The following is a 24,648-nucleotide window of genomic DNA, read 5'->3' as shown; positions in this document are numbered from 1 at the left end:
TGAATTGAGCAGCGCCCAACGCAAGCGGCTCGTAGTCGTTTGCGGCCCGTTTCGCAATCAAACCGGGCGGCGTCCGTCGCCAAGAGGCGAGCTGGTGATGATGTTTGAGGAATGTCGGTATCGTAATGAGCACGTTTGCGCGACGTGCAGCCTTTCTTTTCTTCTTCGCCGTCATCCTGCCGCTCTCCAGACGGCGTGCGCCCCCGATAGTCAACCTCTAGCGCCGAGCTCACGCTGCTGAATGTCCGGGTCCTCACAGAATAAAGTCCTACTCGACGACCAGAGCATCAATGTCACGTACACAGGGAGCTGGCGTGTCGGGGGCACGCCCGACGAGGAGTACGCGGGTACGGTGAGCAGCAGCACGCATGACGGCGATTATTTCGAGGTGGAATTTAGCGGTGCGGAATGACTTCTTCTCGCTTTGTTCCGTCGCTAAAATTACATGTCAGGATGGCTAATCGCCGTGTACGGGGTAAGTCGTCCGTTCGATCTGCAAACGGCTACTGAACTGCAGGCAGACGTTCGATTATTCCTCAGACTGGGTAAAGACCAGCTATGCCACCGACGGCGGGGACGCAACCACCGTCACCTCACATTCGGGTACTGGCGACACCTACAAACAACTGTTCTGGAAGTCGGACGACCTCGTGCAGGGTGATCAGTACGCGTCGATCTTCGTCTCGTCCCATCAACTAACTGACGAGCGAGCGCTCTGTAGCACCCTCAAAGTGACCATGGAGCATGTCAACACCGGCTACGAAGACGGCGAGGGCACTATCTGGTTTGACTTCTTCGAGATATACGGCGGCGACAATGGCACTTCGTCTGCGACAGGGAGCAGCAGCGAGCCAACCTCTCAGCGACATCGACGGCACCCCAATGTCGGCGTCATTGTCGGAGGCGTTGTCGGAGGGGTCCTGCTTGCGTGTCTGGCCCTCATTCTTGGAGTCCTGTATGCACGAAAGCGAAAGGCACGCAAACGAACCAAGGAGGAAGCCCATAATTCCATTGGTGCGTGCTTAGTCAATCTGCCTGGTATGCTGCTCAGCCAGTACTCTCTCATTTGCAGACTATATGTACCCGTCGCTTGCCGCCGAGATAGTGCCCTTCGTCTCGTCTACCTCGCAATCTTCAGGCCCTCGGAAGGTACAACACGCCTCGTCAGATCATGAACCTTGGCCCGCTGCATCATACCCGGATACCAGTCAAACTTTTGACGCCCCTAGTACACGGAATCGCCACGACATTTATCGCGGCCGCAAGGGTGGGCAAGAAACTCAGCTCCGTCATAACGATGGTCAGGAAGATTCGACGGCACTCCCGGCCGTTGATGTCGTCCGACATACGGACAGTGGCATACGGGGGCTCGAGTTGCCGCCTGTATACACGGCGGACTGACATCAAGGAACGCGCACTCTTGTGATGGCAGCAGTGATGGTGAGCGACGGCTGAAGACGCGGGAGGCCGTCGACTGGACTTATAGCTTGCAGGACTTACTTAGTATTAGCTCTGAATCTGCCTATTGATGTGTATACCCTTCGACGACATCTTGGTTCGTGTCGTCAGGCTACTACGCCGCATACCTAATCGGAGTTTTCGACTTTCCTGCGTGCACTCATAATCGGCCTGTCCTCTTGCCAAGGTGAGGATATGTGCAGGTGCGCCCCTCCTCTCATTCGACGAGCGCTTGCCTTGTCAGCAAGACGCTGCGGTCGTTCATTGAGGTGATAGCTATCCCTTCGCACACCGTCTGTGCCGAAAAGACTGATGATCTGCGAACTCGGATAGCTGGGCCCACTGACTCATATAGCTGAACCTACACCCACGCCCCGGTCCCGGCATAGACGATGTGCAAGCGGGCATCGCAAGCGCTCCACCTTGCATGCCCAAGGATCTGGTCAGCACGGCTATACAATCCCAATGAACTAGATCAAAACCGTCAATCTACGATTCGAACGGACTGCAGCAAAGCATTCATGAACTCATTCTTGTCGTAAATCACCTTCGCCCGCGTCCTGATTGTTCTCTAACACTTCGGACTCGGGGTTGCCTCTGTCTGCTTGCAACCGCAGACAGGCGCCTAGCTATCTGGATGGCAAGAGCAGTAGTAAACATGACAGGTACGTTACTAGCGTCGCTGTCAAGGGGGTGGTAATAAATGCTGTGCTTGTAGATCCCGTCCATCGTACAGAGAGGTCAGCGGCCTTCATCACTGGCCGATGCTATGCTGGTGACGTTGACGCTGTAAAGGTCCATGCATGAAGACGAGGAACGAGCGCTAGCGCGGTGACTCCTGTTGCCACGTCGCTTCCTCCCGGCCTTCATCTCGTTCAACTCCGCAGACCAATCTCCACGTAGGGCGCACTTTGACGAATCTGACTCGTCTTCGGGCCTGTATATGTCCAACACGGGGAACAGCAAGGCTCTGATCGACGACCAGAGCAGCAATGTTACCTTCCACGGACAGTGGGAAGTAGGAGGAGCGCCGAACGAGTACAATGAGACGGTATCGAGCACGCGAACTGCAGGCGACAGTTTCGAAGTGAGGTTCAACGGTACGCCTTCGTCGATACAAGCCTGCATCGATCGTTGATTACCCCCCACAGGTTGGTTGATAGCCGTGTATGGGGTGAGCTTGACGTTCGGCCTTCAGCAATCCTCATAAACGCCAAGTGACCATCCCAGACGTTAGATTACTCGTCCGACGGCGTGCGCACCAACTACTCCATTGACAATGGCGAAGCGACAACTGTCACGTCCCGGGCAGGCGCCGGCGATACATACAAACAAATATTCTTCACGTCGGATGGCTTCGATGTGGCGGCTGATCAGTGCGTCACGCTCTGCCCTTCAGCTGGCGGCTTGCTGACATCCAATGTAGCACCCTTACTGTTACCATGGACTACGTAAACACCACCTACGAGGAAGGCGAGGGCACCATCTGGTTCGACTACTTCGAGATATACGGTAATCTCGGCGACGCCATCAACAGCGCGGAAATGCCGACTGGGACAGATGCAGGCAGCACTCCAGCTTCCTCCACGTCTGTTCCACCTACTAGCTCACACGCAGTGAATACTGGCGCCATCATCGGCGGCACTATTGGAGGCGTCTTCCTCCTTTCTCTTGGGATTGTCTGCGTCCTAGTCTATTATGCCCGACGAGGACAAAGGGAGCCGACTAGGGATACCGCTTCAGCCCAGGAGAAGTTCCATCCCGGTAAGCATCGCTGTGCATCCCTGTCCAGGTTGATCTAACACTTGCACAGACTACTTATATTTACCCCGTAATGCGGTGATCCAGCCGTTCATAATGTCATCTACAGAGTCGCCCGGCCCACGGAAGAAAACCATTGTTGCAGAAACTGAGCCATCGGCGCTCGTAACACCACAGAACCCGGTACCTTCGACCGGTGACTCGACCGATATACAAGGCGTCGTGGTAGGGACGGCTCTCACTGCCGTTGTAGAACATGAGCCAGATCCAGAGCTGCAAATGATTGACGTTATAAGACACACTGACAGTGGCTTGCGAGGCATCGAGATACCGCCTGAATACACTGCGGAGTGACACCTGTACTTACATTACCTATAGGCTGCACGCTTTGTGACTGCTATGTAATGCACCAGGCGCACAACTCTGATCATACCGAGGATGGCTCAGGCGGGAGTCATTCTCAAGCGATCCCACGACCATCTGACTTACCCTGCTGTCAGAGCTCTATATCCTTATTGGCCTTGCGCCCTTTCGAGGGTTGAAGTGCTCGTGTAGGTCACGATGGTGTCGCGTGCAGGTCGCGCGTGTCTGGAACGATCACGTGGAGACGCGCGAAACGCGTCCTGCATGTGACGTACAGAAATTCAAACTCCGACCCATGAGGCCGTCAACGACATCATTTCGTCGCTCTTGCCTCCCGCACCCCCGACCGCCGCTGCCAGACAGCCTCAAGCGCGCACATCTGCCTCAATCGACTCGTTTTTCCGCGTCCCCCGGCAGTCCCTCGGTCGACTGTATCAATACAGGGAGCTCACAGACCTCGAGTGAGTCCCAAATCAGTGACTCCGGCATCGCGCCAATTGACACGTCCCCCAGCTATACACGTCTATACTACCCATCGCGGTCATTATGGCCGACCGCAAACCCCCTCTCCTATCTGCAGCATCCTTCGTCGCGCCAGCACTTCCATCGCGGCCACCCAAGCGCCGGTTTTCCTCCCAGCCGGATCTTACATTTTTCACACCGGCGGATAGCGCCTTCAATCCCAGCCCCTACCATCCCCGCGGCGAGAAATCGAACGCTAGCAAGAACACCAATCGCTCGACGCGTGCGTCGCGCGGGCAGGATCCTACCGTCGCGCAGATCCCCGTCGAGCCACAGCCTGACGAGCCCGGCGTCCTCTTCATCCGTGCCCCCTGGACCGATTTCCCTGGTGCAGATAGTCACCCTGACGGCCTCACATACTCAATCCTCGCGGAGCATCCGGAGTGGTTCCTCGACGCCAGGGACTTTCTCTCCGAGACCAACGACGACCCCAAAGCTATCGCGTACCCCGTGGTCCTTGAGCCCCCTCGTGGCTGGTGCCCTGCAAAGAAGAAGGATGTCAAGGCGAAGTCGCAGAACGGTGGCAACCCCGATGAGCCCAAATTGCGCTGCACCTTCTGCCGTCGGACGTACTTGGGCGTCAATGCTAAGAGCATGTGGCGGAGGCACGTATACGAGAAGCACAAGATTGCTATGGCCAATAGAAGGGACACCACCCGCGCGCGTCCTACGTCGAACAGTCAGTGTGATCATCACTATACGCGTACTTTGCTGACCTATCACAACAGAGGAGAACAAGGCCAGGAAGCGTGGCCCGCCGCCCCCCAAACCCAAGCCCATTGTGCACGGCAATGTAGTCGAGATCGACGTCAGTCTCTCCTCGCCGCAGCCGTCCACAACCTACCAGAACACGTTCTCCGCCATCGAGGAGCATGGCAATGATGATGGCACCGAATTGGCGTCGGACGAGGAACGTGATGGGACCCCATCGCCGTCTCAGCCGCCCGGTGGCCCTGTCTTGTCACAATCGATGACACCCTCTGATGAGGAAGACGTTATGCTGAACATTCCACCTTCGCCGCTCTACGACCCCTCTGCCACCCCAGACTTCCGCCACTCCTCTCCTCCTGTCCACCGGCCTTGGCGCTATATGGACCCCGAGCATCCCATGCACCGCTCTCGGGACGTATCATTGCTGCAGCTCGCGCTGAGTAGCCCTTCCGCGGCTGCCAGCCCGCAGGTCTTGGGCAACCGCACGCCTTTCGGGACGCTGTCACGGAACGTCTTCCAGACACCCACTCGTCGGACCATGCAGGCTCCTCTCCCTGTCGCTAACCGCATCGCCCGTACCAGTAGCACGCCCTTAAGCGCGTCCACGACTGGTGACGACATGTGGCAGAATCCCGGACTGGTACCCTCTCCTTTGACGAAGTGCGACATGGACTATATCCTGGAGGGGTCCTGGATGCCGTCGTCGGGCACGTCCTCTATGATGCCGAGCCCTGGTATGGCCAGCCCTGTCCTGCGCCGGACGCAGTCGATGCCCTACGAGGATCTCTTCAGCTCTGGCTCATCGTCCAGCAGCGGATCTAAGATTCCTGCGATGGGACGCGACATAGGATTCCTGAGCTGGGAGGACGTCTTCACTGCGACGGACGAGCAGCGGCCGTCGCCGCCGAAGAAGCGCAAGGTGGTCGAGTGATGCGTTGTCGGCTGTATGTTTTATCCCTCTTTCTTGCGCGCTATCGTAAGTATCTTGTCGTGCTTTCCATCGCTATGCTCCCGCTCTTGCTGCCTTTTCTGTACTTGTACTACGCCCGTCACCTCACTTACGGTTACGCTCATCTAAAGTCCGTATCTTCTCGTCGTCTATGTTTCCCATCTAGTTACTCTGATATCGTGGACTTGTCGGGTGGCTTTGCGTACAGGCCAGATCTTGTGTATTCTTGTGTATATCTATCTCCAGCCGATAGCGGGTTTGGGGATGCGAATGTCCATTATCCCTTGTTCTAAAGACAAGGCAAAGTGCTGAGTTGTCGGCGAGACGGTAGAGCGGTCACCAAGCGGCGTGGGAAAGCAGGCCATCTGGAGACGCTCTTGCGGGTTTGATCCTGCGAATTTCTGTGAGTGACACCCGGCCCTTCGACCGTTCTGCTGCTCGCCTTGTTCTTCCATTGTCCATCCCCTTGCCCGTGCTCCCGCGGTCGCTGAACGTACCCAAGGTACTGCTGCTCTCCCTTCCCTGCCCCCGTATCGCTAGATTTCCAATCGGCAAGGACGAGCAGCCTTCTGAACACGCCGTTTCCAGGTCGCCGACGACCACATTATCGCCCGTCCTTCCCCAGCTTACGCCTGCAGCCCTCGCCTCCCCGTCGCGTCGTCTGCCTTCTTCCCCTCGGTTTCCGATAGTCGCTCCGTTGCCCAGTCCCCAGTATGCAGGCCATCAAGTGTGCGTGTTGCGGTCGTGCCGGCGTGGCAACAGCAGCTGATGCTCGCTCTAGGTGTTGTCGTAGGAGATGGTGCGGTCGGAAAGGTGCGCTAGCGCGTCGGTGGCTGCGAGCTGCCCGAACTGACAGGCGCACAACAGACCTGCCTGCTAATCTCGTATACCACGAACGCGTTCCCGGTGCGTGTTTGTCCGTCGTACGATGACCTCGCCGTTCTGACGCATACGCCCTAGGGAGAATATATCCCGACCGGTACGAAGAGCTCATTGGCGACGACTCGATGCACTCATACCTCACTCAGTGTTCGATAACTACTCCGCCAATGTCATGGTCGACGGCAAGACTATCTCCCTCGGGCTTTGGGATACCGCTGGTCAAGAAGATTACGACCGTCTCCGCCCGCTCTCCTACCCTCAGACGGATGTCTTCTTGATTTGTTTCTCGCTCGTCAGCCCGCCAAGTTTCGAGAACGTCCGGACCAAGGTAGACATCGCCCGCACTCGCTCGCCAGTTCCCTCTTAACACCTTTTCCAGTGGTACCCTGAAATATCGCATCACGCACCGCAGACGCCCGTCGTGCTCGTGGGCACCAAGCTGGATTTGCGAGAGGACCCTGCGACGATAGAGAAACTGCGTGACCGGTGAGTTTTGCGCAACACTGAATGAACAACGTCTGATCCAGGACCCAGCCGCATGTCCCCCATCCAGTACTCGCAGGGTGTCGCGATGATGAAGGACATCGGTGCTGTGAAGTACCTAGAGTGTTCCGCGCTGACGCAAAAGGGGCTCAAGACCGTGTTTGACGAGGCGATCCGTGTTGTCTGTGCGTTGTAACTTCCATTCCCGCCGCCTTCCGCTCTGATCGCCCGCCTTAGTGTACCCGTCCGCGCGGTCCGACAACAAACGCAGCAAGGGCCGCTCATGCATTGTCGCATAAGTGGACTCCAGCGCCGCTGTATGGGTGGACGAACCACAGGAAGTGTTGTGCGCACTGTATCATCACGCGGCGCGCGGCGCTCCCTGCACTATATCACGCCATTTATGTCTTTCTTCTAGTACTATCTCCTTTTTCGCGCCAGCTGCTGATATCCGCACGGTTTCCTGCCAACACATACCAGTGGAACTCGAGGATCCTGACCATTTTGCTACTCGTCACGACCACCCTTGCCTCACACCCCCTTTCTCTTGACTCTCAGGTTCTCTAATTCGACGACCTGCTCTTCGAATTTCGCTCCCCTTTGCCCACATAGTACATATAGTATCACCGTGACGAACTGTATCCTCCTTGACGATCTTTGCTCGTGCATACACGTCTGCACCACGGACCCCCAGGCACTTGCGGCAAGAAGGATCTGCGCCGGCGGAATGCGGCTAAGGGGGCACCGCGACCAGGTGGACCTTTCCACGTGCGGTATCCTTGTCCTTGTAGCCACCGGGACTAGAAGTCCCTGAGTTGATGCACAATCTGCCAATGGACGGTTCTCTGATCCCCTGATCATCACTCTATCGGGCGCCGGCAGTAGGCAGTCTCCTCTCTTTCCCATGCCCGAGGGTTCCTCTTCCGCTCCCACATCCAAGCCCTAGCCATTCTTTCCTTGCCGTCTTACTTGGCAGTCCACTCATTTCTTGTTATTACTGTGGGATATGTATATGTGCGACCCCTAGCCTGTTCTGTGAGTACAGAAGCGCATTCCCCCTGACGAATGGTCACTCACGCATTCGCAGTCGTTCTCCGCTTCGCAACCCAGCCTTCATGTCTACTCCTACTTCCTGGAAGGACCCCAGCCGCCCCACTCACAAGGCCAGCACCTCTATCGAGACCTCTGCGTCAGGACTCGCCGAGAGTACCATAAGCTTCTCTGGCTTGAACAACTTCCCCCTCCCCCCTCCCAGCGTCCCTACCACTCCCACAGATGCGTACCGCACGTCATCACCCGTCAGGGGTAAGCGCGCCAGAGCCAACTCTCGAGCAACTGCGGGCCCCTCTGCGTTGACAGTCCAGCCATCACCGCTGAAGACTTACCCTGCTTCCCCCTTCACTCCTACCTACCCCGACTCTCCAGACAGGCCGCTACTTCCGCGCACGGCTTCCAGGACCACAGACAAAGACAAGCGCTTGACGAACGATGCCTACTATGCCGAGCTGACAGCGGCGGGAGCGGTCCCTGGCGGTACCCCCCACGACTGGGACGACGGGATGTCAAGCACGGAGGTCAATGCCGCTGAGGACAACCTGCTCTCGACGTCCTTCATCACATCCCTTCTTAGAGAGGTGACGCCCGCGTCCCCGAAGTTCAGGGATAGCAGGAGCACGAGCAACGGGTCGCGGCAGAGCGGGCTCTCCGAAATGACCTATCCGCCTGGCTCTCGCAGCACCCGCACATCGCGCGACGCCATCCCGCCCGTGCCGACGTCGCCCCTGGTCACCGCGCGGCCGTCAAAACAGCCGCCGGCTCTCCTGAAGATTCCCGCGTCCGAGGGCGGTCCTTCCTCGGATAACGACTCGGACATCCAATCCTCTCTCGGGCACCCTCCCGTCATCAAACAGGCAAGCTTCACGAAGCCGCCCGGGGTGTCTGAAAGGAGGGTGGTCGGGATAGCCTCTGCGACATTGCTGTCGAGCCCTAGTCAGCTATCCTCGGGCCTATCGTCGAATGCCGTACGGGACTCGGGGGTTCTTCTCCCTCAGGACGTGACCGAGGATGAGGCGGACGCGTTTGGGCCTCATTCATCGACGTCAGTCCTGAATGAACAGGCTGCTGCTCCTCGGGCTGTCTCTCCAGGTCATCACCCGCCACTCGCCTATCAGCAGTCCAAGACGCATCGCCGAGGGGCTTCGGTGGCGTCGACGAAGAGCTATGTGACCTCTATCATATCGGGCTTGACTCGACGGTCCACGAAATCCGCTCGCAGGCTTTACGCTTATCTCGCGAACAAGCCGTTACCACCGCTACCCGGCCAGTTCCAGTTACACGATACGGATAGTACGCACCGCAAGGAAGCGACCATGGCGCTCCCACAGCTGATCAACCGCGCGGGGACGCTGAGCGGCATGCTGGAGAAGGGCCGTCTCGCCCACTACAGCTACGATACCACGCGTACGAGGAAGCAGGACCTAGTCACATCGCCTACATCTCCGGAGATGCGCTCTTTCGAGCCCCATGCCGACTATCAGTCGCATTACTTCGATTCGACTGCGGTCAATCCCTGGCAAACGTCAGGGAACTGGCGTTCACAGCCCGGTGACCATCGAGGACCTGGGAATGATGTGGACCAGCTCCCAAGCCCAAGCAAGGAGGTCCGCTCGCCGATGCTCGCGCTGACAGCACCCAGAAGGCGGCGGATGTACATTATCGGGGGAATCATCCTGCTTGTAGCATTGGCTTTGGGACTCGGACTGGGCCTAGGCCTACGGAAGCATGGGGAGGCGCTACCCGATTGTGGTAATGCGAACGTTACCGGCGTAGCGTGTAATTTGGGTAAGCTTTCCCTTGATCGAAATGCATGTAGATGCTAACTCCGCGACCAGATGCGACATGCGAATGTACCGCGACGTCTGGCTGCAATGGGCTCGCGAAGGAAATCGTCAAGTTGACGCCGTTGGTGAACGATGCTTTCCAGACGGACTTCACCCCTGCTACCGTCTTCAACTCGTTCTGGGTCGCCCTCGGCAAGTCTTCTTCGGAGTCCTGCGCCATCCAGGCCATTGTTGTCGACGTCGCGAACGGACTTGACCCAGTAACGGCATCCAATCGCACATCATGGGCGCAGATGGCCATATTGTGGAATCTGGTACAATCGCAGGACGCCTCTGCTGCTCAGGAGATGAAGGACTTCGTGAACGGTGCCGATTGGAACTCGCTCTCTGACGCGGATGGTCCGTTAAGGGACTCGGATTACGCCACGTTCTCGACAACGGTCTCCGGCTTTACGTTCAACTTTGCGCGGCAAGAGGTGACGGAACCCAGTGTGTCGTTTGTGAGCAACGCACAGCCGACCACGCAGCAGGCGAGCAAGGCGAACGATGACGCGAAGGCAACGTTGGACCGCATGTACAGCTACGCTTTGGGTAAGAACTTGAGTCGAATTTGTCGCATTACTAATACCTATGTAGCATCTGCAACCCAGCAAGCAGCCGCCTTGAAGACGTACTGGACGAATATCTTGCAGTTGGCAGCAGACGACCTTCCGACATTCATCTCGCTCTTCCTCAGCGCAGATATCCTATTGCCGTTTGACGCCGAATCAGACATCGTGTCACAGCTGAACAACACGGACTCGTCCACCCCCTTCCCTCCACCTCTTGCATGCTATCCTAGCCTCGATAGCGACGCCGTCAACCGCGTCAACTCCTTCGAAAGCTCTGCTTTCGGTCTATCCACCGTTTCGGCTGCGACCTCTGTCGATACGTCCTGCTACCCAGCTCGACCGATATATGGCGTTCTCAACATCCTTCGTTTGCGGCTGCCCTTCGTGGACTCACGAACTGGCGCGCCGAAGCAAGCGATGAAGGTGAATCGCAACGTCGGCGCACGCGCGATTATCTACACTGGCGAGGCCATGAGCGCCATGCCTGGGGCAAACACATCGGATCTGTCGACTACGCAGTTGAACCCACGGCAGTTTGGTACCCTCAACCACTACGACCACGTCATCCTCCAGTTCCTGCAGTCGATACCTGACGTTGACGTGGCCACCGACTTTGTGCGGTTTCTGCTCACAGCGCCCGGCGTCCCTCCGACCAACACGTCGTCCTTGTTCTCGACATTGGACAAAATCCCAACCGTGGAGGTGGCTGTTTTCGGGACCGTCGACGCGTCGGACGTGGACAACGTGGATTCATCCTTCACCACCGCCGATGGAGGGCTGTTCTTCGGTAGTGATCATGGGCAAGTCCTTCGTAACTGGGCCACGACGATCGCCGTGAAGCCTATCAAGTGGACGGAGTCGTCCTCCGCGGACCGAGTCGCTGATGATGCCGGAGACGACACAACGTTCAACGAGGTCTGGGCCGCCGCGACGACGGCCGTGGAGGAGAACGTGGAGGGAGTGGGGGTAGACGACGTCGTGGCTTCGCTGCAGTCGACGGGCAAGTTCTCTGCGGGCTAAAGCCTTCCAGGATCCTGGACGCCTTCCCCGTGCTGGCATTGACTTATTTCTTCTTTATTCGACCCTTTGCTTGGTGTTATCTTGCGCATCACATTTTGGATCTCATTGGATACTGTATTTCGTAGTCTGCTACATACTCATATACTTCTCACCCCGGCGACGCCTTGCTTTACTTCGGACTCCTTTGCCTGCGTCGTCTATGCGCGTTCACCCTATCATCTGTCACATACTCACCACAAGTCATGTTCCATGCTGCATCCCATCCTCCTTTTGACTCGAACGTCGTGAAGAACGCAACGGAGTCAGTGGAGGACTTGTACGCAGGGTCGGATTTAGTGGCCGATCCTTGATCATCGCGCTGACTGATCATCACACCGCGCGGACGCCGCGGGACGCGCCTGAGTGCGACATTCGTTTCGTCTGAGCGCATCCTGCTTGCTTCTTACCATCGTGGACGGACTCGGACCAACGCGATGCCCAAGGCGTCCCCCTCCAATGGCTCGGCCTCCGGCTCCTCCTCGTCCATGTACAAGTCCACTATACCGGGACAGAACCCAAATATGCTCAAGAGGAATCAGGTGTGCAGTCAATGGTCTCCGGTGCTGGTGCAGCACTCAACAAATTCTATCTAGGCCTGTCATCAGGTATATAACCTGCCTATCAACCCCTATGCTCTGCTGACAATGGCGGGATCAGTGTCGGCGCAGGAAGCTGGTGCGTTAGCAATATACATACTGCTGTTCCCCTCTGACTCGCCACCCAGAAATGGTACGCATACACGCCTACGCGTAGGGATTGAAGGCAGGCTGAGTCGTACCTTCAGTGACGCGAAGCGTCCCTGCTCTACATGCGTTCGATCCCATGCACATGCCGTCTCGCATGCGCCACCCAATTCAGGACTCCCCAGCGAGCCCGTGTGCACATACGATGAACGTAAGCGTGTACGTTTTTGTGTGTTCTTCTGATTTCTAATGTTTTTCATCAGTCCCAGACACCCAGGTAGTGAGTGAGGGGCACAAGAGTCGTTATGAGCGCCTAGAGAATAGAATCAGTGCGTCCTCAACACGCGTCCCAACTAGACTGTTGACACCTCTCTTTGTAGATGAGCTTGAGGCTTTGCTACGGCAGAAGGAGGAAGCAGAGAAAGCCGCACAGTCGAGTCCAAATGGGAACCCCCTACTACCGACATCCAATTCATATCCTTCACCCTCATCCTCTACCTCCCCACAAGGATCCAATCCCCAGGACGCGCCGGTCCCTAGACCCCTGGGACTTCTTGAAATGGGAGACTATGGGTCCCGCACGGACGTTGTGTGGACAAACTGGCCTGAGGGGATGCCGCGACCAGAGCTTCTTCGCCATCTGTATGTCGCCCCTTACCCGCCCTACTTGACTATCCTTAACCCTTTCATCAGAGTCGAGATGTTCTTCATGTTCCACCCACACGCTCAGCGGCTCTTCCACTTCCCCACGTTCATGACCTGTCTATCATTGGGGGCTACGCACCCCAAGTTCCCCCCTCCGTGTCTCCTTCACGCGATATGTGCCATAGGTAAGTTTTCAACAATCAATTTGAGCCCCCTAGTTATCGTCATGTAGCAAGCTTCTACACGGCTGCAGTATCCTCCCCTCCGCTGCCGGACCTCACGAAAATGGCACCTGGTATGTCTGCCTGATTGTACTGAAGGCGCTGTGTAGCTCATTGTACCCCTTTCTACAAGACGAAATCTTTGACGATTTTCATCGGGAGCCAAGGCCCGACTCTTTTGCCGAGGAGCAGGCAAAGCTTGCCAACCTTGCCATCGAGCGGTCACGCCAACGCGGAGAGAACCTGTTTCAGGGATTACAAGGTGATAATCGTCTAATCCGACGCTGTGCGCAACTGACATGGTAAAGCTTCCTTGATCATGTGCTGGTATTATTGGGCTCATTCGCAGTGAGTACGCCGTCTCCGCTCTCCCTCATGCGCCTGACCCCTTCTATAGATGGGTAAAGGTACGCTAGGCAGGGTATTCTATGGCGCCTCCTTCCTGATTTCCGCCAGGTCTTCGTTGAATGCGGTCAGACGATGCGCATGGCCGTCCCACTGGGCATGAATATGTGCTCACCGTTCCGGTCAATATCGACCGCCGTGAGGCCGCCATCCCTTATTCCCCCACCACGAAACGTCATCGAAGACGAGACCCGACGAAATACGTTTTGGCTCATTTACTGCGCGGAACGTCTTCACGGGCTCGGCAATGGTTGGGCTATGAGTGTCGACGACGATGACATTTCCCAGATGATGCCGGTGCTCTCTGAGCAGTTCGAACACAGTGTAAGCCGTTCGATCCTTTGAATGAGAAGACCCTCGCTCATTGTCGTGCAGATCCTAGTGAGCCCGGCGGATAGGCAATGGGCACATACTCGCGGCGTCCTGCTTCAGAATCCGCCAGCCGTCACGGACTCGTTCACTTTGTATATCAAGGGCGCCATTCTACTCTGTACGCCATACGTCGGCCTCTCTAGCTCTGACTATACTAACGTTCGGGCGGTAGCTTATGTCAAGCGGTTCAATCTGCGGTTTCGAAGCCAGCACTTCGCTGGCAATCCGGAAATGTCTGCAAATCCGGCCATGCCAGTCGGTACCTCGCCTTACATGCAGAGCACGCAGGACGAAAACTTTGTGGACCCGCGAACGGCGCCGGCCTTCATCGAGCTCGAGCGGATCGCGAGGACATTCCGAGACTCGTTCCCGTCACATCTTCGATATCCAATCCAAAATAACCTGGTCGACAATCACCTCTACATCGCGCATATGATGCCCTATGTGTGAGTAGAACATATCGGCGAAGGAAGGCGTACTTAGTGACTTTCAGGTCGCTTATCGTCCTGCACGATCCGCACGCGGACGTGCGCACGTCTGGGTGTATATCGGCGCTACAGATATTGACGGCTGCGCGTGCACTGTTGGACCTGATTTACATGGTTTTGTCAACGAGCTACGACATTACGCTGCTGGATACTTTTGCTGCTGTGAGTCCACGAGACGGTTCTCTCCGAACGGTCACTTATGACTCCGATAGTTCGCTTGGCTCACCGCAGGGCGGGTACTTGTCCGCTTCTTGCACGCCGCGGTCGACACGCGTAGTGAGGAGCAGATACAGACGCTCCGCCACGAGCTTGACTTCATCTAGTGAGTGACTTGATACCTCTTCAACGACAACGACTTATAGAGATCCGGCTAGCTCGGCCCTGATGAAGATGGGCGACCGTATTCCCCTCGCATTTCGCTTCGGCAAGATGCTCGGTGAACTGATCATCTCGCGATGTGGCCCGTCAATGGCGCCCCAGGCCGACGTCTTCAACTACCACAGACAGGATGATACTGCATATCTCAGCTTGATCGAAGCGACGCAACTCGCTTCGAGCAGATATGCGGGGATGGAGGATTTCGACTTCAACGACAACGTAGACGACCCGCTGTCTTTCCTCGGATTCAATGCCTTTTAGGTGTAATGGACCCTTACTTAACTCGTCGTAATGTATTTGTACTTGGGCCTCCAATGGCTGTAATCTAGTAGATTAACGTATGTAGCACAAAAAAGGAGAATTCGTAGCATTCACTGGAGCAGTGCAGTCTGCGTCAAGCGACAAGATCGGACTTATCGGCCGCTATTATTACCCAACGCAACTGCTGCCATCCACCTCTCGTCCTACGCTCATGAACGCAGCTACACCAACAGTCGCCTACCTTGGACCCTCCGGTACCTACTCGCATCAGGTATAACTTCGAAGCAGACAAGGTTTGCGTATGCTCATGCTTCCAAGGCGGCCTATGAGAGATTCGGCCCTAATGTGGCGTATGTTGAACAGAGAACCATAGCCGGTCCGTCTCTCCCTTCTGCTCTCCGGTTCGACTCACGGAGAAGACTAGCCAGATGTATTCAATGCGGTCGCTTCTACGGGTGCGATCGGTGTTGTGCCACAAGAAAATACGATCTTCGGGGCTGTCGTTGAGACGTATGATGCGCTCGCAGCTCGAGCGGACCGGGTTTTCGTGCGGGGTACCGTAACGCTAGCCGTACAGCACTGTCTACTCGCGAAAACTGGTACGCAGCTCGAGGATATCGACACCGTTGTCAGCCACGAACAGGTGAGTACAGGCTCTGAGAATTCCTCATCGTCGTCGAACCTCACTGCATAGGCACTTGGCCAATGTCGAGAGTTTTTGCGAACACATCTCCCGAAAGCACGGCTCGTTGGCGCTCCTTCGACAGCAGCTGCGGCTCGCGATGTTCTCGCAGGCCCGTCAACCTCCGCCGCTATCGGCTCGAAGTTATGTGCAATAACTTTTCCGGGACTTTCTGTATTGCGCCAAAGCATACAGGCCGAATCGAGTAAGTTCTCCTCAGTTCCCTATATGTTCTCGTCACTTATATCGGCCCCCAGATAATTTCACGCGGTTTTATACTATCACAAAAGAGCCAGATACACCATTACCAGACGGCCAACGAGAACAGCACGACGGCAGCTATGCACTCATGACAATCACGCCTGGGCCAGGGCAGAGGATATCGTCGGTCCTTCATGCCCTCTCCCTGGATGTTATCCGCATGGACAGGCGACCCGCACCCAATGCGCTACCTTTCCAGGACACATACCTTCTTGAAGTCGTGGGTGCTGGACCGGCTGAGTGGAGAACACACTTGGATCAAGCTTTGGATCGTGTGCGGACGTCGGGGGCGACTGCGAGCCTCATGGGCATATGGTGACCAAAACCAAAGTCACAAGTAATTCACTGCATGGATCACGTAGAGCATTCACCATACATATATTCTCGTGAAACATTGTCAACTCTCGTCCGCTGTACTCCTGATCAGAGCTTCAACGACCGCTGATCGCGGGACTATGTCGCAAGGAAACGGCAACGGATGCCTGAAATTGAATCAGTTCATGGTCAGCGACCGTTGTTAAAGCACTTACGATAGCAAAGTAGACTCGTATACGACCTGCGGTTCGATGACCTTCCCCTGCTTATCGACGGCCTTGTGGATATCATATACAGCTAGCGTCGATGCGACGAAGATCCACAGGGTGTCGAAGGCGAGATAGCGACCCGGACATATCCTATTTCGTTCATCAGCTCAAGCCCTTGATCAGGCGCCCCGAGATTTTCTGACCTTCGCCCGAAGCCAAAAGCCATCTCCGGGAGCTCGTTTTGACCTACGTCCTTCTTGCTCTTCCCTTCGAAGCGCTCTGGCTTGAACGCCATGGGATCAGGGTAGCGTTCTTCGTCATGTAGGATGGACCAGACGTTGGGGATGATCTGATCGCTGTTAGCGATGTTCTAGACAAGGACAGCAGAGTACCTACCGTTGCACCCTTGGGTATACGATATCCTCTGTACTCGTCTTCGTGTTCGATAACGCGCGCCAGGCCAAGCGGCGTCACTGGTTGCCAGCGAAGAAGCTACGAGCGGGTCAGGGACTGAGATCCATTGGGCGTCCGATGGCGAACCTCGTAACAGACGCAGTCCTGATAGCGCTCAATTAGCCACCGAAATAAAGGAGGTAAAAAGGTTCTGCAACGCACGATATATGGCAGCTCTGTCCTATCTGAGAACAAGGGCAATCGCCCAGTACAGACGCTGTCAAGGTCGCTTTGCGCTTTCTTCTGGACATCCGGGTGCAAAGCCATCGCCAGGAAAAAGGAGCGCATAGCCGACACCACCGTATCTGAGCCACCTGGGCAGGTGTGAGCAGTGAGCTCCAGGTTCTACACAACACCGACCAGCATATGTCGTCGCCGCGACGTTCTTGATGATACGCTCGTCTTCCCGCTCGGAAGCGCCATTCTTCGCCTGATAGTCGAGCTCCTGGGTGACGAGACAAGGCGTCGCGGTGCCTTCGTTCTAACGCCGCGCGAACCAAATGAGATTGAACGCCAAGAGGGATCTGGACGACGTACCAGACGCTGAAGTAACTTTTCGTACGGATATCTGACCATCTCTTGCGACTTCGACCGCCACCGCTGCGCTTTACGCTGCCACGATGCCCCAGGGAACCACGCAGGGACGTACTTCAGCCATGGAAGATAGTCCTGGTATTGTGATCGCGTCAGATTCTGGTGCGCTATTGGACGCTCATCCAGACTCACGACAAAGAAGGACCCGAAGATACCAGCCTGCGATACGCCCTGAAGAGCGTCGTCCGCCAGGCCAACGTAATGGTCGCCCGTCTCTGCGACTTCTTGTCCGTATCTGCAGTGGTGTCGGCTTTGTTGCAACGCGAGAAAGTGGTACACACGTAATCTCCAGGATAATGGCCGTCGCAGTCCTGTGGGTAGGCGATTCAGTATGCCGCACAGAGACCAACTGAGTGAACTACCTGCGAACTTGATAATAGAAATCCTCTGGCCGATAAAGCATATTTCGAAGGAAGACGTGTGTCTGACGAAGCTGGAGAGCTTGATACTCCTCATTAACGCCGGTAGTGGGGAAATGCCTTTGGAACATATTTCTATGGCGCTACAGTTCGGCTGTGAACGCAATCCTGGTGTTACAAAGCGGTGGCACAACTTACCTTGTGGTAATTCCCGTATTTCATGGAAGAAAAGAGCCAATCGAAGCCGCATCTTCGCTTGGGGTCAGAATAAAGGCCAAAAAAAATTGCGGGTCGTATTAGGGACGTACAGCTGCATCATGGTTCTGGTAGGGCGGCTAGAATAGCTTCCGCTCCTCTTCTCAAATAGGTCGCGGATAGCATCTAGCGAATTGAGAATAATGATCGGGTTGGCGAGCTTGTTGATGTAGATGACATCGCCTAGGTCCACATAAATACAGGTGTTGTCGATCCCGTGGCGAGTACGCACCATACGTCTTCCTCCACTGATGGTATGTGATCCACGGATAGGCTCGAGGTAGGCCAATGCTTCCTGTCCAAGACGAGGGCGGACCAGGAGGTAAAGGTAGCCGCCGGAGGGGCGACAGACGGCGAAGACGGCTAAGCCGTAGTAGCACGCTAGTAGCTGCGACTACGAGGCAGGCACAGATGCCGTAGAAAGAGAGCATGAAGGGCGCCCATTTTTGTGCAAGCTTGGTGGTTATAAGCAAGCCGTGTTACCTCAGCACCCACGCTTCGCTCGCTCCCACTGTGAGATTGCCGCTCTGTGGCCGTATGAAGCAGGTTCCCATAATTGCCTCCGTTGAATCGCATGGGTTCTCGGAAATTGCCATCCGACTTCCATCTTCGGACAATGAAAATCAATTGCGAGGGGGACAAGCGCGTGCTTGGACCGCGGCGTCTTGTCTGCAATCATCATGTCCGTCGCCGACCCCCTCGCAGGGCCTTCGCCTTTGCGCGATATCGTCGCGCCCCAGTTCCACCAAAACAACTTTGTCGTCGAGGACTTCATAAAGACCAATTTGGGTGTCAAACTCGACAAAGGCGCGTGGAGATCCGTGCGGCTATCTTCGCTCGCGGCTGATAGACACCCTCAGATGACCAGATCTGCCGCCTCGCTCTCACAGCGGCAGGCTGCCCCTTAGGACCTCTACACTGCAACTTACGGCATACAAACCCTTCAATGCAAAACTTCCAGCCCCCAAAGCAGCTTCCTACACACCCGCGTGAGCGTGAGCGACTGTCCACCGTATGTAAGCACTGGCTTCGTGGCCTTTGCAAGAAGGGGGACGCATGCGAGTTTCTTCATGAATACAACCTCCGGCGCATGCCCGAGTGCTGGTGGTACGCAAAGTACGGCTACTGCTCGGCCGGCGATGAGTGCCTGTACGCGCACCCTAAGGAGCGCAAGGTAGAGTGTCCAGACTACAAGCGAGGCTTCTGTAAATTGGGTGAGTCTCACGTCGCATGCGTCCTGGGGGTCTAAGCTAATGTGTCCGTGACATTCGCAGGTCCTTCGTGCCCTCGGAAGCACATCCGCAGAATAGCCTGCCAACTGTACTTGACCGGCTTCTGTCCCATGGGACCAGACTGCCCCCGTGGCCAGTGAGTGGAAGCCTTCAGCCATTCTATCGCGCCGTTTGACCGACTGCCTATCGCAGCCCGAAGCCGGGGCTCCCGCCTCCCGAGGCGTACGAGCTGCCACCTCCACCAGCACGAGACTTAGGCCCGCCGCCGCCAGGCTATGGGAGATACACAGACTTCGACCGCTCGTATCAGAACAATCAGAACAACGCTGCCGCCGCGGCAGGAGCACCGCGAAGGAATCTTGACGAAGTTCTGTGCTTCAAGGTGAGGGTTCTCGTTGTGCTGGTCCTATATCCGTCCACGAAGCTCATGATCCTTCACAGTGTGGTGAGAAGGGTCATTATGCGAACCACTGTCGCAATCGGAATGTGCCGGGCAACCGTGGGGGTCAAGATCGTTCGATGAGGCGTTACGATGAATAGATAGCCTTCACGGGCTTGTAGAACTAGTAGACCTGGATGATAGTGCGCGAGCCGGCCTTTGGATGGACATCGCGTCGCGATCAGTCGATCGGTCTGACGTCAGTGTGAGCACTTCCCCTCGAACACCCATCATCATCGTCTACAATCAATGGGTTGGCAAAAGACCTTCTCACTCTCCAGGCGCTCGAAGGGCTGCCATCTAGTTACTAGCGAAGTACAAGCACAAATCAAAGATGGTCTCAAGGACGTCAAGGTCAGTACACATACCCTGGCAAGCGCGCGAGCTGAAGGGTGTCCTCATATAGGTCGGCATGTTGTACTTGTTCATGTAAATAGGACTCTTCCTTCTAGACCTGCGCCGCTCACATATTGGCTTTATTAAGCAAGCATACGTCGTGTGGTAAGTCGTTTCTCTACTCCGTATATACGCGCCTTGACGCGGTGAATGATTTTAGGCCTGACATTGAATGAGAACTACGATCCCGGTAAGTAGCGATATAGTATACAAGGCTTGCTTGGGTACTGAGCTCGCCTTCAGATGTCAGGACAGGTATGTGGCGCTCTCTTGGCTATGGCCTGGCGAGGTCGAAGTGAACGCAATCGACAGACATGGACATGGCTCTCGACCATGTCGTCCCTGAATCTCTCAACTGGGTGCACACAGATGAAGGCCCCGAGTGAGTATCATACCTCTGAGCGTCCTGCCACATACTGACTCTATATATAAGTGACTCGTAAGCTCAGCTTGTGCCTTCATAGTAAGGTCCGCCGCTGAATACTTGTTGCGCCGTGCCAGCGTTTCGCACACCAAGTCCGCGTTGATTGGGACTACCGTCACGTAAGAAAATACCTAGCTGGGCGTGTTCACATCGGAGCTTGCTCATCCTCGCTCCAGCGTACCAATCACGGACGGGCGCCTCAACCTTGGTACTTGGCAGGGTGAGTGGGCGAGCTTCTTGGCCCATCCCTGGCGTTTGGTCAGCATATTACAGGCATTTATTTGTGCGAATTCCGCCACATGCCACAGTAAGCTCTGAGCTCCTTTTCCTCTTCTCAAATTTACATTTTGCGTCAGTACGAGAACCGTTGTGGCGACTATTTTGTAAGCGCGCATTCGAGCCTCCTGTCGAGAATTTGGACATCTAACTGAGAGGCGAGCTCAGGTCGTGAGGCGGGAGAATCTCTGCCAATTCTTCCAGGAGGGCACGGAAGGCAGGATCGGCGGGATAATGACGCTGAAGAAGCAAATGCATGTAATGTGGGGGAGACAGGCGAATGGCCGGGGCGGAAGGCGGTGTATTTCGAGGCGGCGTATGCAATTATTGGCTTTTCCATGAGTGCCTACATCGGAGGGATATCAACTCCGCGCTTCCTAGGCTAGGCTAGCCTTCCTATCCGCTGTTTAACATGCACCCATCGCGAGTCCGAAGTCGAACATTTGCCACGTGAGCGGTACTTTGCCCCGGGCCGATATGCGCGTGCCGCAGATCCGTCAAGGCCACTTCCGATCAGAATTAGATAGACCTGATCCCCCACGGGAACAAGGAAGTTCGCCGTCGCCATTATTTCCTGAACCAGCACGCCCACCGCGCACAGCTCACTTCTCCCCGCCTCTTGCTCCCGACCGCCATCTCACATGCCCAAGGCTGCCCCCGGGCCCTCCCAGTCGTCCACCCGCGCCGCGCTGCGTCGCAATCAGGTGGGTCTTAAGCGCCCGTCCAAGTACCAGCTCACCGTTCGTATCCAGGCATGTCGCTCGTGCCGGAAGCGCAAACTAGTACGCATATCGTCTGAAGGGAGCGCACGCAGTTGATCATGCGTCTTTCAGAAATGCGACGCTGCTCGGCCACACTGTGGCACTTGCGTGAGGTGTGTGGTAACGCCCCCGCTATGTGAATGGCGCGCTGACAGCTCATGTGCAGGCAATGGAAAGTCACCATTAGCGTACCTGCTCCCGTTGGCTACGCGTACGTCGTGGCGTCTTAGCTGTCCTTCCCCAGAACCTCATGGGTCGCGCAGGCATCCTACTGAGCCCCAGTGCTGTTACGATCCTGTCGAAGGACTGACACCCACGCCTACTACTCCCGGCAAGGATCCATATGACAAGATCAAAGAATTAGAAGAACAGATTGGTGAGCTGCCACCTCGCATATGCCGCCGCAACTCGTCTAACAGGGCCCCCCTTCCCCAGCTCAGCTCAAGCGACAAGTGCAAGAACAGCCATCGGCTGAGTCCAGCTCTGGCTCCTCATCACATAAACCTTCACCCTTGAACGCTTCTACTTCTTCTCCGGGTAATACAGCAAGCATTCCCCCGGCCGCCAATGGTTCCCACCTTCCGAGCAGGCCTACTACGCACGAAATTGGCGCACATGTCTTCAACGCACATACCCCCACTACCACAACCGCCTCTGCAAGTCCCAAAGACGATACAACCTTGATAAGCCCCAACTCAGGAACTGCCGTATCCATCGCTAGACATGAATCGCCCGACCCGGATCCCTTCATGGAGCTGTTATATTCTGGTTGGGATCCCCAACTACCGGACAGAAGATCGCTCAATCACTAGTACGTCATCCATCTCGTGTCCCGCGGGCCGTACTCAGGATTCCGTCCTCAGCGTCGACATATACTTCAAGCGAGACCCTTGCGCTCAGCGCGTGCTGCATCGTCCGTCTTTCCTCGCTTCTCTTCATCTCTCACCCCGAGACCCTGGATTTCCTCACTCTGCACTACTTCATGCAATAGTTGAGCGCCTCATCTGCTCGCGCTGCTCAAGCTGACTCGTTGCAGTGCGCATCTGCGTCTCGCTGGACGTCGCAAGATGTGACTACCCTTCCTGACGGCTCGCGCCGCGACAGCTTCGCCGAATATCACGCTTCCAAAACCCGACAATACATCGACAAGACGATGGCAAGTGGCGAAGACATCTTTGCCGTCATGCAAGCCTGCATCATCCTTTCGTGGTACTTCTACCAGGAGGGCCGCTGGGTGGAAGTTTGGATCTTTGCGGCCTTCCAGACTCGCGTCGCCGTTCCGTTACGCCTCAACTACCCCGGTACCTTTTGCACGCATAGCAACAACTCACCCGGCGCCTACCTTGCTCCTCCGAAGGACTTCCGCGACCTGGAATCACGGAGACGGACGTGGTGGATGACCATATGTGAGTCGCCTTGGCGCATATCGTCATATTTCTCATTGAACTCCTCTTTGCAGTATTCGACCGTATAGCCAGCGTAGGAGGATGGCTACACGCTATCGACGAAAGGGACCTGGGAACGGAGTTTCCTCTGCGTTCCCAGGACTTCGAGGAAGAGGTTTGTCGCCCGTTGATTTTCGCCGATATTCGACTGAATAAACCACAGAACCCGGTACCCAGCAACCCGCAGGACCTCGCTACCCCAGACATCTTCACTCGACACCCGCCAATGTACACCGACTCGTTCTTGCTATTCATGAAGGCCATCATGCTCTTCGGCCGGGTCACCGATTTCAACGTCCGGGGCAACCTCCGCAACCCAACAGGCCCTACACGACACCAGAACCCCTTCCTCATTCCAGGATTCACCGAGCTCGACAACTTAGTCGCACACGACTTCCTGCATAACCTACCTCAGATATACCGTCACTGCGGCGTCAGCGACGCGCCGGACGGCAGCACCATAGACACGGATCTGTATATGGTGCATATCGTCCCGCACGCGTGAGTGGTGTTGGCCGGAGTTTTCTGTGCTGCGCTAAATGGCTTTGTAGAGCGACGATTACGCTGCATAACCCGTATGTTGACTTCGACGATCGGTCGTGCGTCTCCACGTCGCGATGCATACATGCTGCGCGGGCCATTCTTTCGGCATACTACAAGCTCTCGGCGACATCTCTGGACATCACCCGCCTTCACCCGTTCGCAACGGTACGTATCATTCCGCCTACTGTTTAATTGATTACTTATAGGCTCCGACAGATATGCTGGTATCTCGCGGCTGTGGTCGAAGTTCAACTTTGCAAGTACTTCATTGAGATAGGCGACCTGGACAGCGAGCAAAATGTCTGGGGAGAGATCAACGTCTTACGGTGCGTTCGTCCATTCAGGTCACTCGTTTCTGCCGCTCATCACTTCTCTCAGCTTCGCGATGCTGGAGTACGGGCGACGATCACCTATCGGCAGTAAGATCCATCTTTTGACCTGCATATACTCCTGCTCACAGTTCCTCCAGCCCGCCAAGAGCGCCTCCTCCAAGGCCTCATGCGCGAGATCATTCGAATGACCACACAGAAGCAGCCCCTCGAGGTCGGCTTCCCCCTATACCCCTTTTCGCACTCTACTGCCTTCGCCAAGGATGCGGTCTCTCAGCCCCTGGCGAACGAGCCATTGCCTGCACCTCTGCCCATGAGCATCAGCACGGCGGACCTCTCCCCGTACGCGGGGATGGGTGGGATGGGGGCCAATACTGCGGGAATGGGCGGCCATACCGCCAGCATGGGTGGTAATACCGCTAGCATGGGAGGCAATACCGCTGGCGATATTGCGTCGCTATGGATGGGGAACGGAACGGGACTTTGAACCTCTGGAAGCTATGATACCTGTACATTACGATCTTGGCTAAACACGTTGGGACGACCTCATACTTAATGCACTTATAATTTGCCTCGCTTGAAA

General features: G+C 55.9%; 12 protein-coding genes across 12 annotated transcripts; 11 read left to right on the top strand and 1 right to left on the bottom strand.

Annotated features, from left to right (window-relative positions):
- Positions 1-163: 163 nt before the first annotated feature.
- Positions 164-1,616, top strand: SCHCODRAFT_02611256 (uncharacterized protein). Its single transcript, XM_003037290.3, has 5 exons — positions 164-401; positions 453-475; positions 522-664; positions 722-1,014; positions 1,073-1,616. The coding sequence occupies exons 1-5, from the start codon at positions 242-244 to the stop codon at positions 1,399-1,401; spliced, it is 948 nt and encodes a 315-aa protein (XP_003037336.1). The 5' UTR covers positions 164-241; the 3' UTR covers positions 1,402-1,616.
- Positions 1,617-2,043: 427 nt separating this feature from the next.
- On the top strand, positions 2,044-3,630 carry SCHCODRAFT_02611254 (uncharacterized protein). Its single transcript, XM_003037291.3, has 7 exons — positions 2,044-2,123; positions 2,177-2,198; positions 2,254-2,558; positions 2,610-2,632; positions 2,689-2,834; positions 2,885-3,222; positions 3,272-3,630. The coding sequence occupies exons 3-7, from the start codon at positions 2,402-2,404 to the stop codon at positions 3,571-3,573; spliced, it is 966 nt and encodes a 321-aa protein (XP_003037337.1). The 5' UTR covers positions 2,044-2,123; positions 2,177-2,198; positions 2,254-2,401; the 3' UTR covers positions 3,574-3,630.
- A 738-nt stretch (positions 3,631-4,368) lies between these two features.
- On the top strand, positions 4,369-4,755 carry SCHCODRAFT_01041862 (uncharacterized protein; the record flags this gene model as incomplete). The annotated part of the gene is made up of 1 exon (XM_050340916.1): positions 4,369-4,755. A coding segment is annotated over one exon (387 nt), but the record flags the coding sequence as incomplete, so codon positions are not given.
- A 365-nt stretch (positions 4,756-5,120) lies between these two features.
- On the top strand, positions 5,121-6,056 carry SCHCODRAFT_02611248 (uncharacterized protein). The gene has a single exon (XM_003037292.2). The coding sequence runs from the start codon at positions 5,213-5,215 to the stop codon at positions 5,744-5,746; it is 534 nt and encodes a 177-aa protein (XP_003037338.2). The 5' UTR covers positions 5,121-5,212; the 3' UTR covers positions 5,747-6,056.
- Positions 6,057-6,169: 113 nt separating this feature from the next.
- SCHCODRAFT_02611241 (small GTPase rac1p) lies at positions 6,170-7,879 on the top strand. The gene is made up of 9 exons (XM_003037293.2): positions 6,170-6,266; positions 6,353-6,493; positions 6,546-6,577; positions 6,632-6,670; positions 6,725-6,743; positions 6,793-6,974; positions 7,026-7,132; positions 7,181-7,314; positions 7,367-7,879. The coding sequence occupies exons 2-9, from the start codon at positions 6,478-6,480 to the stop codon at positions 7,426-7,428; spliced, it is 591 nt and encodes a 196-aa protein (XP_003037339.1). The 5' UTR covers positions 6,170-6,266; positions 6,353-6,477; the 3' UTR covers positions 7,429-7,879.
- A 365-nt stretch (positions 7,880-8,244) lies between these two features.
- SCHCODRAFT_02663075 (uncharacterized protein) lies at positions 8,245-11,600 on the top strand (the record flags this gene model as incomplete). The annotated part of the gene is made up of 3 exons (XM_050346520.1): positions 8,245-9,970; positions 10,021-10,560; positions 10,606-11,600. 3 exons carry the CDS (start codon positions 8,245-8,247, stop codon positions 11,598-11,600), a joined length of 3,261 nt encoding a protein of 1,086 aa, XP_050202248.1.
- Positions 11,601-12,030: 430 nt separating this feature from the next.
- SCHCODRAFT_02611236 (uncharacterized protein) lies at positions 12,031-15,215 on the top strand. Its single transcript, XM_050344464.1, has 16 exons — positions 12,031-12,178; positions 12,297-12,318; positions 12,402-12,533; positions 12,586-12,651; positions 12,703-12,964; positions 13,016-13,152; positions 13,200-13,262; positions 13,322-13,450; positions 13,497-13,536; positions 13,586-13,589; positions 13,645-13,917; positions 13,969-14,083; positions 14,138-14,411; positions 14,459-14,615; positions 14,666-14,775; positions 14,828-15,215. Exons 1-16 carry the CDS (start codon positions 12,074-12,076, stop codon positions 15,090-15,092), a joined length of 2,154 nt encoding a protein of 717 aa, XP_050202247.1. The 5' UTR covers positions 12,031-12,073; the 3' UTR covers positions 15,093-15,215.
- Positions 15,216-15,303: 88 nt separating this feature from the next.
- SCHCODRAFT_02565954 (PDT-domain-containing protein) lies at positions 15,304-16,354 on the top strand (the record flags this gene model as incomplete). The annotated part of the gene is made up of 5 exons (XM_003037296.1): positions 15,304-15,363; positions 15,411-15,468; positions 15,521-15,735; positions 15,787-15,979; positions 16,032-16,354. 5 exons carry the CDS (start codon positions 15,304-15,306, stop codon positions 16,352-16,354), a joined length of 849 nt encoding a protein of 282 aa, XP_003037342.1.
- Positions 16,352-18,721, bottom strand: SCHCODRAFT_02611234 (cytochrome P450). The gene is made up of 14 exons (XM_003038636.2): positions 18,453-18,721; positions 18,274-18,403; positions 18,164-18,215; positions 17,969-18,108; positions 17,888-17,917; positions 17,739-17,841; positions 17,550-17,681; positions 17,373-17,493; positions 17,175-17,326; positions 17,100-17,117; positions 16,956-17,051; positions 16,763-16,908; positions 16,566-16,709; positions 16,352-16,517 (listed from the first exon to the last, which is right to left on the bottom strand). Exons 1-14 carry the CDS (start codon positions 18,649-18,651, stop codon positions 16,433-16,435), a joined length of 1,548 nt encoding a protein of 515 aa, XP_003038682.1. The 5' UTR covers positions 18,652-18,721; the 3' UTR covers positions 16,352-16,432.
- Positions 18,722-18,900: 179 nt separating this feature from the next.
- On the top strand, positions 18,901-19,992 carry SCHCODRAFT_02663071 (uncharacterized protein; the record flags this gene model as incomplete). Its single annotated transcript, XM_003037297.1, has 5 exons — positions 18,901-19,027; positions 19,081-19,434; positions 19,495-19,588; positions 19,645-19,834; positions 19,894-19,992. 5 exons carry the CDS (start codon positions 18,901-18,903, stop codon positions 19,990-19,992), a joined length of 864 nt encoding a protein of 287 aa, XP_003037343.1.
- A 104-nt stretch (positions 19,993-20,096) lies between these two features.
- Positions 20,097-21,336, top strand: SCHCODRAFT_02611220 (uncharacterized protein). The gene is made up of 12 exons (XM_050344463.1): positions 20,097-20,245; positions 20,298-20,320; positions 20,376-20,392; positions 20,448-20,477; positions 20,531-20,542; positions 20,600-20,669; positions 20,705-20,710; positions 20,789-20,830; positions 20,888-20,931; positions 20,985-21,018; positions 21,068-21,094; positions 21,156-21,336. Exons 1-12 carry the CDS (start codon positions 20,141-20,143, stop codon positions 21,160-21,162), a joined length of 417 nt encoding a protein of 138 aa, XP_050202246.1. The 5' UTR covers positions 20,097-20,140; the 3' UTR covers positions 21,163-21,336.
- A 188-nt stretch (positions 21,337-21,524) lies between these two features.
- SCHCODRAFT_02529370 (uncharacterized protein) lies at positions 21,525-24,638 on the top strand. The gene is made up of 14 exons (XM_003037299.2): positions 21,525-21,691; positions 21,740-21,769; positions 21,821-21,861; positions 21,915-21,959; positions 22,012-22,124; positions 22,184-22,559; positions 22,612-22,738; positions 22,785-23,154; positions 23,208-23,308; positions 23,357-23,694; positions 23,745-23,901; positions 23,953-24,062; positions 24,115-24,155; positions 24,206-24,638. The coding sequence occupies exons 1-14, from the start codon at positions 21,629-21,631 to the stop codon at positions 24,550-24,552; spliced, it is 2,259 nt and encodes a 752-aa protein (XP_003037345.1). The 5' UTR covers positions 21,525-21,628; the 3' UTR covers positions 24,553-24,638.
- Positions 24,639-24,648: the final 10 nt, after the last annotated feature.

This window comes from Schizophyllum commune, assembly GCF_000143185.2.
Source record: "Schizophyllum commune H4-8 unplaced genomic scaffold SCHCOscaffold_2, whole genome shotgun sequence".
Taxonomy (NCBI): Eukaryota; Fungi; Basidiomycota; class Agaricomycetes; order Agaricales; family Schizophyllaceae; genus Schizophyllum; species Schizophyllum commune.
This window is presented reverse-complemented; position numbering and strand designations above follow the sequence as displayed.

Excerpts from the sequence above, each read along its gene's own strand:
- SCHCODRAFT_02611220 (XM_050344463.1), top strand. The coding sequence starts at position 20,141 with ATGGGTTGGCAAAAGACCTTCTCACTCTCCAGGCGCTCGAAGGGCTGC. Across the intron at positions 20,932-20,984 it reads CAACCTTGGTACTTGGCAGG|GCATTTATTTGTGCGAATTC; the intron begins GTGAGTGGGCGA and ends AGCATATTACAG. Across the intron at positions 21,019-21,067 it reads GAATTCCGCCACATGCCACA|TACGAGAACCGTTGTGGCGA; the intron begins GTAAGCTCTGAG and ends ATTTTGCGTCAG.
- SCHCODRAFT_02529370 (XM_003037299.2), top strand. The coding sequence starts at position 21,629 with ATGCCCAAGGCTGCCCCCGGGCCCTCCCAGTCGTCCACCCGCGCCGCG. Across the intron at positions 22,739-22,784 it reads CTGCACTACTTCATGCAATA|TGCGCATCTGCGTCTCGCTG; the intron begins GTTGAGCGCCTC and ends GACTCGTTGCAG. Across the intron at positions 23,695-23,744 it reads GTGCATATCGTCCCGCACGC|AGCGACGATTACGCTGCATA; the intron begins GTGAGTGGTGTT and ends ATGGCTTTGTAG.
- SCHCODRAFT_02611236 (XM_050344464.1), top strand. The coding sequence starts at position 12,074 with ATGCCCAAGGCGTCCCCCTCCAATGGCTCGGCCTCCGGCTCCTCCTCG. Across the intron at positions 12,965-13,015 it reads CCAGAGCTTCTTCGCCATCT|AGTCGAGATGTTCTTCATGT; the intron begins GTATGTCGCCCC and ends CCCTTTCATCAG. Across the intron at positions 14,084-14,137 it reads CAAGGGCGCCATTCTACTCT|CTTATGTCAAGCGGTTCAAT; the intron begins GTACGCCATACG and ends TTCGGGCGGTAG.
- SCHCODRAFT_02611256 (XM_003037290.3), top strand. The coding sequence starts at position 242 with ATGTCCGGGTCCTCACAGAATAAAGTCCTACTCGACGACCAGAGCATC. Across the intron at positions 476-521 it reads GGCTAATCGCCGTGTACGGG|ACGTTCGATTATTCCTCAGA; the intron begins GTAAGTCGTCCG and ends AACTGCAGGCAG. Across the intron at positions 665-721 it reads GACCTCGTGCAGGGTGATCA|CACCCTCAAAGTGACCATGG; the intron begins GTACGCGTCGAT and ends AGCGCTCTGTAG.
- SCHCODRAFT_02611241 (XM_003037293.2), top strand. Across the intron at positions 6,578-6,631 it reads GAGATGGTGCGGTCGGAAAG|ACCTGCCTGCTAATCTCGTA; the intron begins GTGCGCTAGCGC and ends GGCGCACAACAG. Across the intron at positions 7,315-7,366 it reads CGAGGCGATCCGTGTTGTCT|TGTACCCGTCCGCGCGGTCC; the intron begins GTGCGTTGTAAC and ends CGCCCGCCTTAG.
- SCHCODRAFT_02611248 (XM_003037292.2), top strand. The coding sequence starts at position 5,213 with ATGCACCGCTCTCGGGACGTATCATTGCTGCAGCTCGCGCTGAGTAGC.
- SCHCODRAFT_02611234 (XM_003038636.2), bottom strand. The coding sequence starts at position 18,651 with ATGCTCTCTTTCTACGGCATCTGTGCCTGCCTCGTAGTCGCAGCTACT. Across the intron at positions 17,842-17,887 it reads GCCATTATCCTGGAGATTAC|ATACGGACAAGAAGTCGCAG; the intron begins GTGTGTACCACT and ends ACACCACTGCAG. Across the intron at positions 17,494-17,549 it reads AAAAGTTACTTCAGCGTCTG|AACGAAGGCACCGCGACGCC; the intron begins GTACGTCGTCCA and ends GCGCGGCGTTAG.
- SCHCODRAFT_02611254 (XM_003037291.3), top strand. The coding sequence starts at position 2,402 with ATGTCCAACACGGGGAACAGCAAGGCTCTGATCGACGACCAGAGCAGC. Across the intron at positions 2,559-2,609 it reads TTTCGAAGTGAGGTTCAACG|GTTGGTTGATAGCCGTGTAT; the intron begins GTACGCCTTCGT and ends TACCCCCCACAG. Across the intron at positions 3,223-3,271 it reads CCAGGAGAAGTTCCATCCCG|ACTACTTATATTTACCCCGT; the intron begins GTAAGCATCGCT and ends ACACTTGCACAG.